General features: G+C 50.2%; 1 protein-coding gene across 1 annotated transcript in view; it reads left to right on the top strand.

Annotated features, from left to right (window-relative positions):
- The window catches only part of CACNA1A (calcium channel, voltage-dependent, P/Q type, alpha 1A subunit), a gene marked incomplete at its 5' end in the record, with an annotated part of 337656 nt that overhangs the window by 245361 nt on the left and 80297 nt on the right, over positions 1-11998 (top strand). The window contains 2 exons of the mRNA XM_011953392.1: positions 4167-4226; positions 5333-5439. Coding sequence (XP_011808782.1) covers positions 4167-4226; positions 5333-5439 — 167 coding nt within the window. The remainder of the gene's footprint in view (positions 1-4166; positions 4227-5332; positions 5440-11998) is intronic.

Here is an 11998-nt window from a genome sequence, read left to right as displayed (position 1 = left end):
CCTGGCCAATGGGCATTCTTTATGAGGCTGTTTTCAGATTTACTGGGTGGCATGGGATGTGTTATCCATACCCTGTTGACAGATGTTTGGGTTGTTTCTAAGTGTGAACACTGTCCCCATGCCACACCCCTCAACATGTTTCCTGAGTCACCTGGACAAGAATTTCTCCAGGAGACCGGATGCAGTGGTTCACGCCTATAATCCCAGCACTTTGAGAGACCAAGGCGGGAGCATTGCTTGAGGCCAGGAGTTCGAGACCAGCTTGGGCAACATAGTGAGACCCCCCTCACCCACCTCTACCAAAAAAAAATTTTTATTTTTGGTCAGGCGCAGTGGCTCACGCCTATAATCGCAGCACTTTGGAAGGCCGAGGCAGGTGGATCACAAGGTCAGGAGATCAAGACCATCCTGGCTAACATGGTGAAACCCCATCTCTACTAAAAAAAAAAACACAAAAAATTAGCCAAGCAAGGTGGCAGGCGCCTGTAGTCCCAGCTACTCGGGAGGCTGAGGTAGGAAAATGGCGTGAACCCAGGGGGCAGAGCCTGCAGTGAGCTGAGAACACACCACTGCACTCCAGCCTGGGCGACAGAGCGAGACCCCATCTCAAAAAAAAAAAAAATTAAATTAACCGAGCATGGTGGTGTGCACCTGTGGTCCCAGCCACGTGGGAGGCTGAGGTGGGAGGATCACTTGGGTCTGGAAGGTCGAGGCTGTAGTGATCCGTGTTCGTACCGCTGCACTCCAACCTGGGTGACAGAGCGAGACCCTGTCTCAATAAATAAGAATTCCTCCAGGGTATAAACCAAAAGCAAAGTTTCCAGAGCATAGAATTTGCAAGTGGTTGGCCTCAGGAAATGCAGCTTGAATGTTTACTAGACAATAAACACAGTGATCCTTTGGGAGGCCGAGGCAGGTGGATCACCTGATGTCAGGAGTTTGAGACCAGCCTGGCCAACATGGTGAAACCCCGTCTCTACCAAAAATACAAAAATTAGCCCGGTGTGGTGACACACAACTGTAATCCCAGCTACTCGGGAGGCTGAGGCACAAGAATCACTTGAACCCGGGAGGCAGAGGTTGCAGTGAGCCAAGATGGCGTCACTGCACTCAGCCTTGGCAACAGAGCAAGACCCTGTCTCAAAAATGTATATAAATAAATAAAAATAAACACAGTGGGCCATGTGCCGTGGCTCACACCTGTAATCCCACCACTTTGGGAGGCCAAGGCAGGTAGATCACCTGAGGTCAGGAGTTAGAGACCAGACTGGTCAATATGGTAAAACCTGGTCTCTACTAAAATTACAAAAATTAGCCGGGCATGGTAGCGTGCGCTTGTAATCCCAGATACTTGGGAGGCTGAGGCAGAAGAATCGCTTGAACCCAGGAGGCAGAGGTTCCAGTGAGCCAAGATTGTGCCACTGCACTCCAGCCTGGGTGACAGCGAGATGCCATCTCAAAAAGAAAAATTAAAAAATAAATGAGGGCCGGGCGCGGTGGCTCAAGCCTGTAATCCCAGCACTTTGGGAGGCCGAGACGGGTGGATCACAAGGTCAGGAGATCGAGACCATCCTGGCTAACACAGTGAAACTCCGTCTCTACTAAAAATACAAAAAAAAAAAAACTAGCCGGGCGAGGTGGCGGGCGCCTGTAGTCCCAGCTACTCGGGAGGCTGAGGCAGGAGAATGGCGGGAACCCGGGAGGCAGAGCTTGCAGTGAGCTGAGATCCGGCCTCTGCACTCCAGCCTGGGCAACAGAGCGAGACTCTGTCTCAAAATAAATAAATAAATAAATAAACGCACGCAGTGGCCCTTGCCCCAGTAGCTCATGGGAACTCCTGTTCTTCCATATCCTTGTCAACACTTGGTGCTGTTGGCTGTTTCATTTGGCTGTTTGCTGGGTGTGGAGTGAGATCTTATTGGGGGTTTGCTTGGCATTTCTCTGTAATGAATGAGATCAAGCACTTTTTTGGATTAGACAGGAAATGACGTGCAAATAGATCAAAAAGATCAAAATATTAGGCACACTTGAACCTAATTTATTGGTCTTTTGATTTCCTCCTGCACACCTTATTAAGTGCTCCAGAATTAGATCCGCCTGACCCCCTGGCCTGCCCTTTCCCAACTCCCTCTCTTCCTTCTTTCCTTCCATTCATTCCTTTAGTAAGTATTTAATAAGCAACTACTGTGTGCCAGGTACTGAGCTAGCCAGGGAGGACTGACAGGGTGTGAGACGGTCCCTGCACTCGCAGAGCCCACAGAGCACCAGGCCTTTGACCAGGCTGTGCCCACTGCCTTGTGCACCTGAAATACTCTCCCACCACCATCCGCTCTGCCCACCCAGGTCCTTCAAGCCAATCCCCTTGCACCAGCCCCTCCCTCCAGGAAGTCCCTTGCCCTGACCCTAGGCACTCTGGTCTCTGATTCCTCTTCAGTCACCACACATAACAGGAATATCAGTTATAACCACACAGATCACAGAGCCCAGCTTCTTCAGGACCCAGTACAGCCCCAACTGTTTATGCATTCACTCAGCAAACATTTCTTGAGCACCTACTGTATTCCTGACCCTGTATTATAAGCTGGACATGCCATGGTGACAGACAGACATCCCTGTCCTTGTGGGGCTGACATTTGGGTGGGGGAGATGGACAATGAGATTATCGGTAACTCTAACAGATGTTCAAGGAGTGATAAGTGACCGAGATTGTGGTGGGCAGAGAGAAAGAGAGACTTCGTAAAGAGGATCTCAAGGACCAGGAGATGGAATTTAAACAGGCAGTCAGGGAAGTCCTCACTGGGAAAGTGTTATTTGAGCTAAGTCATAAAGGAGGAGAAAGAGGGAGTCAAATGGGATGTAGGGAAAAGCATTCCAGAGAGACAACAGCCTGTTCAAAGGCCCTGAGGTGGGAGCATCTTGGGGGACAAGAGGAAGTGAGCAAGGGAGAGAGGGAGAGGAAGCGAGGGCAGGGAGCTGACTGGTCAGATCTTGAGGGCCTCGGGGAGGACTTTGACTTTTATCCCTCAATAAGGTAGGAGCCACGGAGGGTTGTAAGCAGAGGAAGGATGTGCCTGACTCGGGTTCACAGCACCCTCTGGTGGCCATATTCAGTAGTGCTCAGCCCTTGCAGCTTCCAGGTAGATCTGATTTTGGGTTTTTTTTGTTTTTGTTTTTGTTTTGTTTGTTTTGTTGTTGTTTTGTTTTGTTTTTAGACAGAGTCTCTGTCTCCCAGGCTGGAGTGCAGTGGCGCAATCTTGGCTCACTGCAACCTCCGCCTCCCAGGTTCAAGCGATTATCACACCTCGGCCTCCCAAGTAGCTGGAATTACAGGCACACGCCACCATGCCCAGCTAATTTTTTGTATTTTTAGTAGAGACGGGGTTTTGCCATTTGTTCAGGCTGGTCTCGAACTCCTGACCTCAAGCGATCTGCCTGCCTCAGCCTCCCAAAGTGTGGGATTACAGGCTTGAGCCACCGCGCCCAGCCAGTGTCCACCCCCTGTACCTAGCACCAGTCAGACACTGTGCCAGCACACCCTCATGTTCGGGCCTGAGTGACACCAGAGGTGTGCCATGGTGTGTCCTGGAGAGGGACTGGGTCAGAGGATGTTTCTGCTCATCCAGGCAGAAACATCGGGCCTGGGGAGGGGAACAGGAACAATCAACCTACCCTGGCAGGGGCCTGGCCTTGAGGCAAGAAGAGATGCCGTGGCGGGAGATTGGCCCCAGTGTTTAAGAAACCACGTAGCAACTGTTTCTCGCCCAGGATGCCCAGGAAAGCAAGGGTACTGGGGGATTAGATCCATCACCAAGAGGGATGCAGTCAGCCCTGAACTTCTCTGGGGCCGCTTCTAATCCACTATAGGGCTTGGGGCAAATTTTAAAAGGCACCCTTCCTGCGGGTTAGCGAACCGGTCTAGTACAGTGATTTTGTTTGTTAGGATTTGGTGCCATCTGCTGGACAATTTCATTCACAACATACAAATCTGCAGTATGAAGAGATGGGAGGGGCCCTTGTGCAGTGCACGCCCTGCCCAACTGTATATAGCAGCTGTGTTTCCTCTTCTGGGTAGAGACTCTGCTCTTCAGTGGGCAATCGTTAGTTTTACCGGGGCGCTGCTGGAACAAGCCAGTGATCCACTGCCTTCTTGTTTTTATCCCCAACAGGTGCTGCGATATTTTGACTACGTTTTTACAGGGGTTTTTACCTTTGAGATGGTGATCAAGGTGAGTGCAGATTATAAGTGAGAACATGCGATAATTTTTAATTTTTTTTTTTTTTTTTTAAGCAAGTGCAGGGCTGGGCACAGTGGATCATGCCTGTAATCCCAGCACTTTGGGAGGCCGAGGTGGGCAGATCACTTGAGATCAGGAGTTTTAGGCCAGCCTGGCCAACATGGTGAAATCCCGTCTCTGCCAAAAATACAAAAATTAGCCAGGCATGGTGGCTCATGTCTGTAGTCCCAGCTACTCAGGAGGCTGAGGCAGGAGAATCAGTTGAAGCCTAGGCTGCGATGAGCTGATGTGGAGGCTGCAGTGAGCCAAGATCATGCCAATGCATTCCAGCCTAGGTGATAGAGTGAGATCCTGTCAGAAAAGAAAAAAAAAGAGCAGGGGTTCCAGGAGATTCTGAGCCTTCAAGAATGCCCCACCTCGAGAGGATGAGTCTCCCGGAGGATTAGAAATGCCTGGTGTGTTTGAAGAGCAGCAAGGAAGCTGGTGAAGCGAGAGAAGAGTGGGGAAACGAAGGACAGAGAGATGAGAATGGAGAAGTGAGGGGCAGCTTGTGCAGAGGATCACAGAGACGACTCTTTGGCTTTTACTTTGAGTGAGATGAGAGCCATAGAGGGTTCTGAGCAGAGGAGGGACTTGACCCTTGCCCTCAGGCATCTGTGGGAAGCCAGAGAACCTGTGAGCAGGTGATCACACTGGTCCTCATCCCATGGGCGATGATGTGAGAGGATCAGGCTGGTGACCAAAGAAGAGGTGAGAAGTGGACAGATTCTTGGAAGGTTCTGGAAATACAGCCAGTGAGCTTTGCTGATAGAGCCACCCATGAGGGATTTGGGACAAAGAGTCTTCAAAGAGGACCCCAAAGTTTGGATCTAAGAGCCGGCAAGCCAGAGCTGGCTTCCATTAGGCAAAGAGGGGCCGCCTCATGGGGCAGGAGCTCCCCACTCCTCCCCGGAGTCCTCTGGCCACTGCCCATCCCTGCAAGATGAGGTGGCCTCACTGGCTTCCCTGCCTGTTCCTGAGAGGCTAGAGAGTGGGTGGCAGCACCCCAGGGTGGGGATCAGGTGGGGGTTCTGAGCACCCTCTCTTCTCCCCCACAGATGATCGACCTGGGGCTCGTCCTGCATCAGGGTGCCTACTTCCGTGACCTCTGGAATATTCTCGACTTCATAGTGGTCAGTGGGGCCCTGGTAGCCTTTGCCTTCACGTAAGTCTCCTCTCAAGGCCTCCACTTGCCTCTTTTCCCCCAGCCCCCAGCCTGGGGCCACCCATCAGATTACAGGACATGTTCTCAGGGTCTAGGGAATGGGTGTGTGGGCTCTGGGGACCTGTGAGATATCAGCATGCCACCAGGAAGAGCTTCGATTGGCTTTTTGCATGACGTCCGTGGAGGAAGAAGGGACCTGCCCCCCGCCCAACCTTCTACCTCCTCGCACAGCAACGGTCCTCAGCCACATCACGGGCCCCTTGCTGTGCTGCTTTCTGTAGACTAGCCTCGCCGGAACATCTCATCCCCCTACTGCTCCGCAAGTGCAACCTAAACCGCTGTCTCTTTGGAAAGTCCCTAAAGAGACAATCAGGAAATGAATGTGCATGAGAATTCTGACCCCCTCCTTGTGCCTGAAGGCCCCGTAGTTGTAGACCCGGTGACTCCCTTTGTGTGTCTTTCACTTCTCCTGGCAGTCCTAGGAGTCTCTGCCCTCTGAAAGGTCATGTGTCGTCATACAGCTCCAAGATGGCGCCCCAGTTGTAGGCAGCCACCTCAGGATGGCACCCAAGCACTTAGTAGTCATCCCAAGATGGCATCCAAGTTCTGGGTGGCCATTCCAAGATGGCCCCTGAGTTCTGGGCTATCATTCCAAGATGGCCTTTGAATTTGGGGTGGTCATTCTTAGATGGTCCCTGAGTTCCAAGGTGACCTTCATGTTCTGGGTGTCCATTCCAGGATGGCCCCCAAGCTCTGGGTGGCTATTCCAAGATGGCCCCAAGTTCTAGACAGCCATTGCAAGATGGCCCCTGAGTTCCAGGGTGGCCCCCAAGTTCTGGGCAACCATTCCAAGGTGGCATCCAAGTTCTGGGTGGCTATTCCAGGATGGCCTCTGAGTTCTGGGCTACCATGATAAGATGACCTCTGAAGTCTTGGTGGCCATTCTTACATGGTCCGTGAGTTCCAAGGTGGCCTTCAAGTTCTGGGTAGCCATTCCAAGATGGTCCCCAAGCTTTGGGTGGCTATTCCAAGATGACCCCCAAGTTCTGGGCAGCCATTTCAAGGTGGTACTAGTTCTGGGTAACCATTCCAAAATGGCACCCAAGTTCTAGGGTAACCATTTCAAAATGGCCACCAGGTTCTGGGTGACTATTTCAAGATGGTACCCAACAGCTGAGTGGCCATTAGCCATTAAGGCCCTGATAGCAGACTTAGCAGTACATTCCTGAAGTTGTAGACATTTGGAGCAGGATGAGAAACATCTAATAAGTCTTCAATCTAGAAACAAATCTTGGAGACCCTGGCTGTGCCGATCATGGTGAATCATTCCCTGAAAGGTTTTGGAAGGATCTTGACCCACTCACTCCCATAGTGAGAAAATCGGGGGCTTCCTCCTGTGCCTCTGCCTCCAGGCTCCCTCCTCAGCCAATCTGGAGGGGCCCTTGAATGGTCTCCCTCACCAAACAATGAGGACTTGGTTTGTCAGGAGGACCAAAATGGTGGCCCATTTCCAGGTGAAGGGCTATAAAGTAGGCCACACTTAGATTCTTCTCTGGGAACACAATGAGGTCAAGTCGTGTTAGAACAAAAAATCTCCAGAGTTTCTGGATGCTTCAGAGCTGGAGATGGGTCATGAAGGTTGGGAGGCTGATTGTGTTTCTTTCTCTTTCTCTTTCACTCCTTCCTCCTCTTTCTCTCTTCTCTCTTTTTGTTCACTTACTCTTCTTTTCTTTTTCTCTCTCCTCCTCTCCCTCCCCACCTCCTTCCCTCTCCTCAAAGTTTTTGACTACTACCCTCTAGTATCTATTTAACTACTAGAGCAATGCATGGTGGCTTACACCTGTAATCCCAGCGCTTTGGGAGGCTGAGACAGGCAGACTGCTTGAGCCCAGGAGGCCAAGACCAGCCTGGGTAACATAGGGAGAACCCATCTCCTAAAAAAAACAATTAGCCAGGCATAGTGGTATGTCTGTAGTAGCAGCTACACGGGAGGCTGAGGTGGGAGAATTGCTTGAGCCCAGGAGGTCGAGGCTGCAGTGAGCTGAAATCATGCTGCTGCACCCGAGTCTGGGGAACACAGGAAGACGCTGTCTCAAAAAAATAAAACTTTTTTTTTTTTTTTTTTGAGACGGAGTCTCGCTCTGTCACCCAGGCTGGAGTGCAGTGGCCAGATCTCAGCTCACTGCAAGCTCTGCCTCCCGGGTTCACGCCATTCCCTTGCCTCAGCCTCCCGAGTAGCTGGGACTATAGGCACCGCCACCTCGCTCGGCTAGGTTTTTGTATTTTTAGTAGAGACGGGGTTTCACCGTGTTAGCCAGGATGGTCTCGATCTCCTGACCTCGTGATCCGCCCGTCTCGGCCTCCCAAAGTGCTGGGATTACAGGCTTGAGCCACCGCACCCGGCCTAAAACTTTTTAAAAGTTAAAAATCAATGAATTCGCTATTTAGAGTATTACGCTTTATATGGTTACTGAATAATTTTAATAGTGATGAGTACAAAAAAACAGGTTTAGCAAGCTGTTCTGTAGGTTAAAAAGTAAATAAATAAATAAATAAAATACAATGCACATCAAATTAGGGGACAAAGATTGTGACAAATAAGACAAGGAGTCCATGTCCCTAAAATATGAAAAGCAGTTAGAAGTCAATAAGAAGCAGTCCTCCTCAATAGATAAATGGGCAAAGGACATAAACAGAAATCTGATAGAATGCTGGCAACTAGTAAAAATTGAGGTAAATCAACCCTCGGAATTCAGAGAAATGTAAAATAAAAATGAGATACAATTTGTTCCCTATCAAGTTAGCACTGTTGCTGCCCCTTAACCAAAAAAATGATTTTTTAAAGCTAATAAACAGCATACATAAGAATGTATTATAATAGGCTGAGCACAGTGGCTCATGCCTGTAACCCTAGCACTTTGGGAGGCCAAGGGAGGGGGATCACCTGAGGTCAGGAGTTCAAGAGCGGCCTGGCCAACATGACGAAACCCTGTCTCTACTAAAAATGCAAAAATTAGCCAGGCATGGTGGCAGACATCTGTAATCCCAGCTACTCAGGAGGCTGAGGCAAGAGAATTGCCTGGACCCAGGAGACAAAGACTGCAGTGAGCCGAGGTTATGCCACTGCACTCCAACCTGGGTGAGAGAGTGAGACTTTGTCTCCAAAAAAAAAAAGAATGTATTATAATAAAATATACTTTTCTCTCCCTCCATCACCTATTTAAGCAAGTCCTTCAATGTGCAAGGTAGACATCATGCTAGACTCTGAGAAAATTTAAATCCTGAAAAGCCAAAATGTTTTACCACCCTCAGCCTGGAATGAATCCTCCTACAGAAATAACCTAAGGGTTTCTCGACCCCTCTCTGCCTCTCACCCGCTACCCTCCCTCTGCCCTGCTTTTCTTTCTCCCCCTTTCTTTTCCTCCTTTCTCCTCTCTTCCCTCTCTCTTCTTCCCTCTCTCTGTCTCTTTCTGTGTGTCTCTCTCCTTTTTCCCTCTGCTTTCTTTCTACTTTTACCCCCTCCCAGTTTCTATCTTTTTATTTTCCTCTTTCTCTCTCTCTCTCTTCCTCTCTTTCTCTCTCACTCCCCACACTGCTGATGACCCTGGCCTACGTCCTTGGGTGATGTGAGCCTCACCTGGATCATGTAGCTTGGAGAAAGCTGACCCTCTGTCATTGGTCTGGAATCAGGGACTTGGCCCCCGCTGCATCCTGATGAGGAGTGGTATTCAGACACAGGCAGAGCCCAGGACACAGGAAGACATGCTCAGGCAGGCACCCCCACCCCTTTCCTCTGGGGCAGGGTCTGCCCAGCAGCCTCCAAGATTCCTAGGGCTCAAGAGGTGGCAGACAGCTCAGGGGACCAGGACAGGCAGTGGGATGAATATGTCTGTCATATCCACCTGTCCACAAACAATGCTTACCTTGGCCACCTGTGCCCAGGGGAGTGGGTTTTATCCTGTGAATCCTCCCAGTGACCACCACTGAGTGTGGCACAGGTAAGTGGTAGCAAGCCCAAGCCATCCAGGTCACCAATGTCACTTTCCTCTCAGACCTCTGTTGTAGCTGACTTTAATGCTAAGGAGGGCTGGGCACACTGGCTCATGCCTGTAATCCCACCACTTTGGGAGGCTGAGGTAGGTGGATCACCTGGGGTCAGGAGTTCAAGACCAGCCTGGGCAACATGGTGAAACCCCATCTCTACTAAATATACAAAAGCTAGTTGGGTGTGGTGGGGAGCGCCTGTAATCCCAGCTACTCGGGAGGCTGAGGCAGGAGAATCACTTGAACCCAGGAGGTAGAGGTTGCAGTGAGCCAAGATTGTGCCACTGCACTCCAACCTGGGTGACAGAGCGAGACTCCATCTCAAAAAAAAAAAAAATAGCAGAATGATTCTTTGTGTTACAAAATAATCTGCCATGAGGAGTTGATTATTTTTTTAATTTCTGAGTTTTCTTTTTAAATATCAAGTTATACAAGGGCATTCAAAATTGGCCTACAACTCACATGAATTTGGCAGCCTGTTTGCAGAGTCAAGCTTTTACATTGTTCTTGTGAAATGGGTACAGGCATAAAGCCACCCTGCACTCTTGAAAATTCATTTTGGATGTTGTTATTATTGTTATTGTTGTTTTAATTCTTATGCAAGAAAAGGATCTGAATAGGGATTTCAGGCCATGCTGTCAAGCCTGGCAGGCTTGTAGATCATGCAGAAACTGGGAGGTGTGAGATTTTGCCAGTGAGATCCTGGCAAGTGCCTAGGACTCTCCCAGGGTTTTGAAAGAGCCGACAGACATGAGTCCAACAGGGAGCATCTTTATATGATGGCCAAAGGGATGAGAGAGGAGACCCTCAAATCTCACCCCTACCACATCCTCCCCACCCCACTGTCAACAGTTCATCTGGTGCTGCCGTTCCTCCCCCAGGGCAGGGCTGCAGGCCCAGCACAGCTGGCCAGGTATCTTGATCAAGCCATTCCTGCACACCTAAGAGCCAAACTGCTGTAAAGCCAGAATAGGAGCTACTACTCGAGCTACTGCTTTTTACCCCAAGAAAAGTTTTGGAATCTTCGCCCGGTTACAGGTTTCTGGCCTCTTTTGCCTGAGAAGGTCTCTCACCCTATGAGGACTTTGCTTATTGTCTTTCCTTGTATCAGATAGTTGGCACATTGGAAGGAGCATGGGATGCTCTGAGGTTCTCAGCCTGAGTGCTGAACTTCCCTGCCCCCCACCCCGGGTCCTCTGCTTGTTTCCTTTCTGGTCTTTTAACTTGCTTTGTCTGTCCTTTGTGCATATCCCCTCATAGACAAGGCTGAGAGTCCCAACAAGTTTTAGATTGACCTTATTGTTTTAGGAAATGGTCTCTCCAGGTCTGTTTGATTTCTCTGTAGATGTGCAAGTCCTTCAGCCTCTCTGTGCCTCAGTTTTTCCCATCTAGATGAGGAAACTGTGGCCCAGAGGGACTGTGGAGGGAAGTAAGTCTGACAAGATCACTGAGGTTGGGTTCAGCTGTCAGATGCTGCCCATCTCCCAACCCTGAATACGGAGGCTCATGGTGCGCAGAATGATACGCAGCTGCCCGGCCTGCCTGGGTTCTTTGAGGCCTGGCAGGGCTGCAAGATCCAGGAGAAGGGAGTAGGGGAAGGGAGCAGAAGGTTATTCCCTTCCTTGTTGAAAGGAATCTTGCTGTTCTGGCCTGTTGGGGTCAAAGCAAGGATTCCTCCCCCAGTGCTGATTGTGGCCCTGTCTCTGATATGGGAAAAAGCTATCCCTGTGGTCCCACCAAGGGATGTGTTGAAGCTCTCCTGAAGATGTCCACCCCTCCTGCCCCTCACCCAAATATCTGTGTGTGTGTGTGTCCTGCTCAGTTCACTGACTGTGTACCCTTGTGTCCATGCGTCCACCATAAACGCCCTGTTTCATGAGCCATCACACATGGTATCACGCTCTGTGCCCATGCATCGGGGCAGCCAACTGACATTTCTCAGCAGCTGGCGGATCATGATCCTGCCCTCACTGCCAAGAGTCCATCTGGCGCGGCTGCTCCTCCCCCAAAGGCAGGACTGCAGCTGGCAGAGCGCCTTGATCAAGCTGCTTCTGCATACCCAGGAGCCAAACAGTCAGGAAGCCAAAGATGGAGCCCTCGGGCTGCTGTCTTTTGATCCGCATCTTCAAAACAGCCCCCAACCCCTGAAGGCATTATTTTTCTTGAGTATGATGAAATGGAAAGAAGCTTAGAGTGAAAGGTACCCACACCTGGGTTTGAATCTCAGTCTGCCTTCCCAGCTGTGTGCCTGCCCTTGGGCAACTCACTCTTTTTCTCTAGGCCTCAGCTTCCTCATCTGGAAAATAGGCAAAATGGTGCTGTCTTCCCACAGGCAAATGCAGTGATGTTCAGAAGACTCCCATATTAAACCTAAAGTCAGCAGATTAGGCAAAAATCACTATCATTGAAAACTCCCGGCCGGGTGCGGTGGCTCAAGCCTGTAATCCCAGCACTTTGGGAGGCCGAGACAGGCGGATCACGAGGTCAGGAGATCGAGACCATCCTGGCTAACACG

Source organism: Colobus angolensis, unplaced genomic scaffold (genome assembly GCF_000951035.1).
Source record: "Colobus angolensis palliatus isolate OR3802 unplaced genomic scaffold, Cang.pa_1.0 Scaffold36, whole genome shotgun sequence".
Lineage (NCBI taxonomy): Eukaryota > Metazoa > Chordata > Mammalia > Primates > Cercopithecidae > Colobus > Colobus angolensis.
The sequence above is the reverse complement of the archived record's forward strand: the minus strand, read 5'-3'. Positions and strand labels throughout refer to the sequence as shown.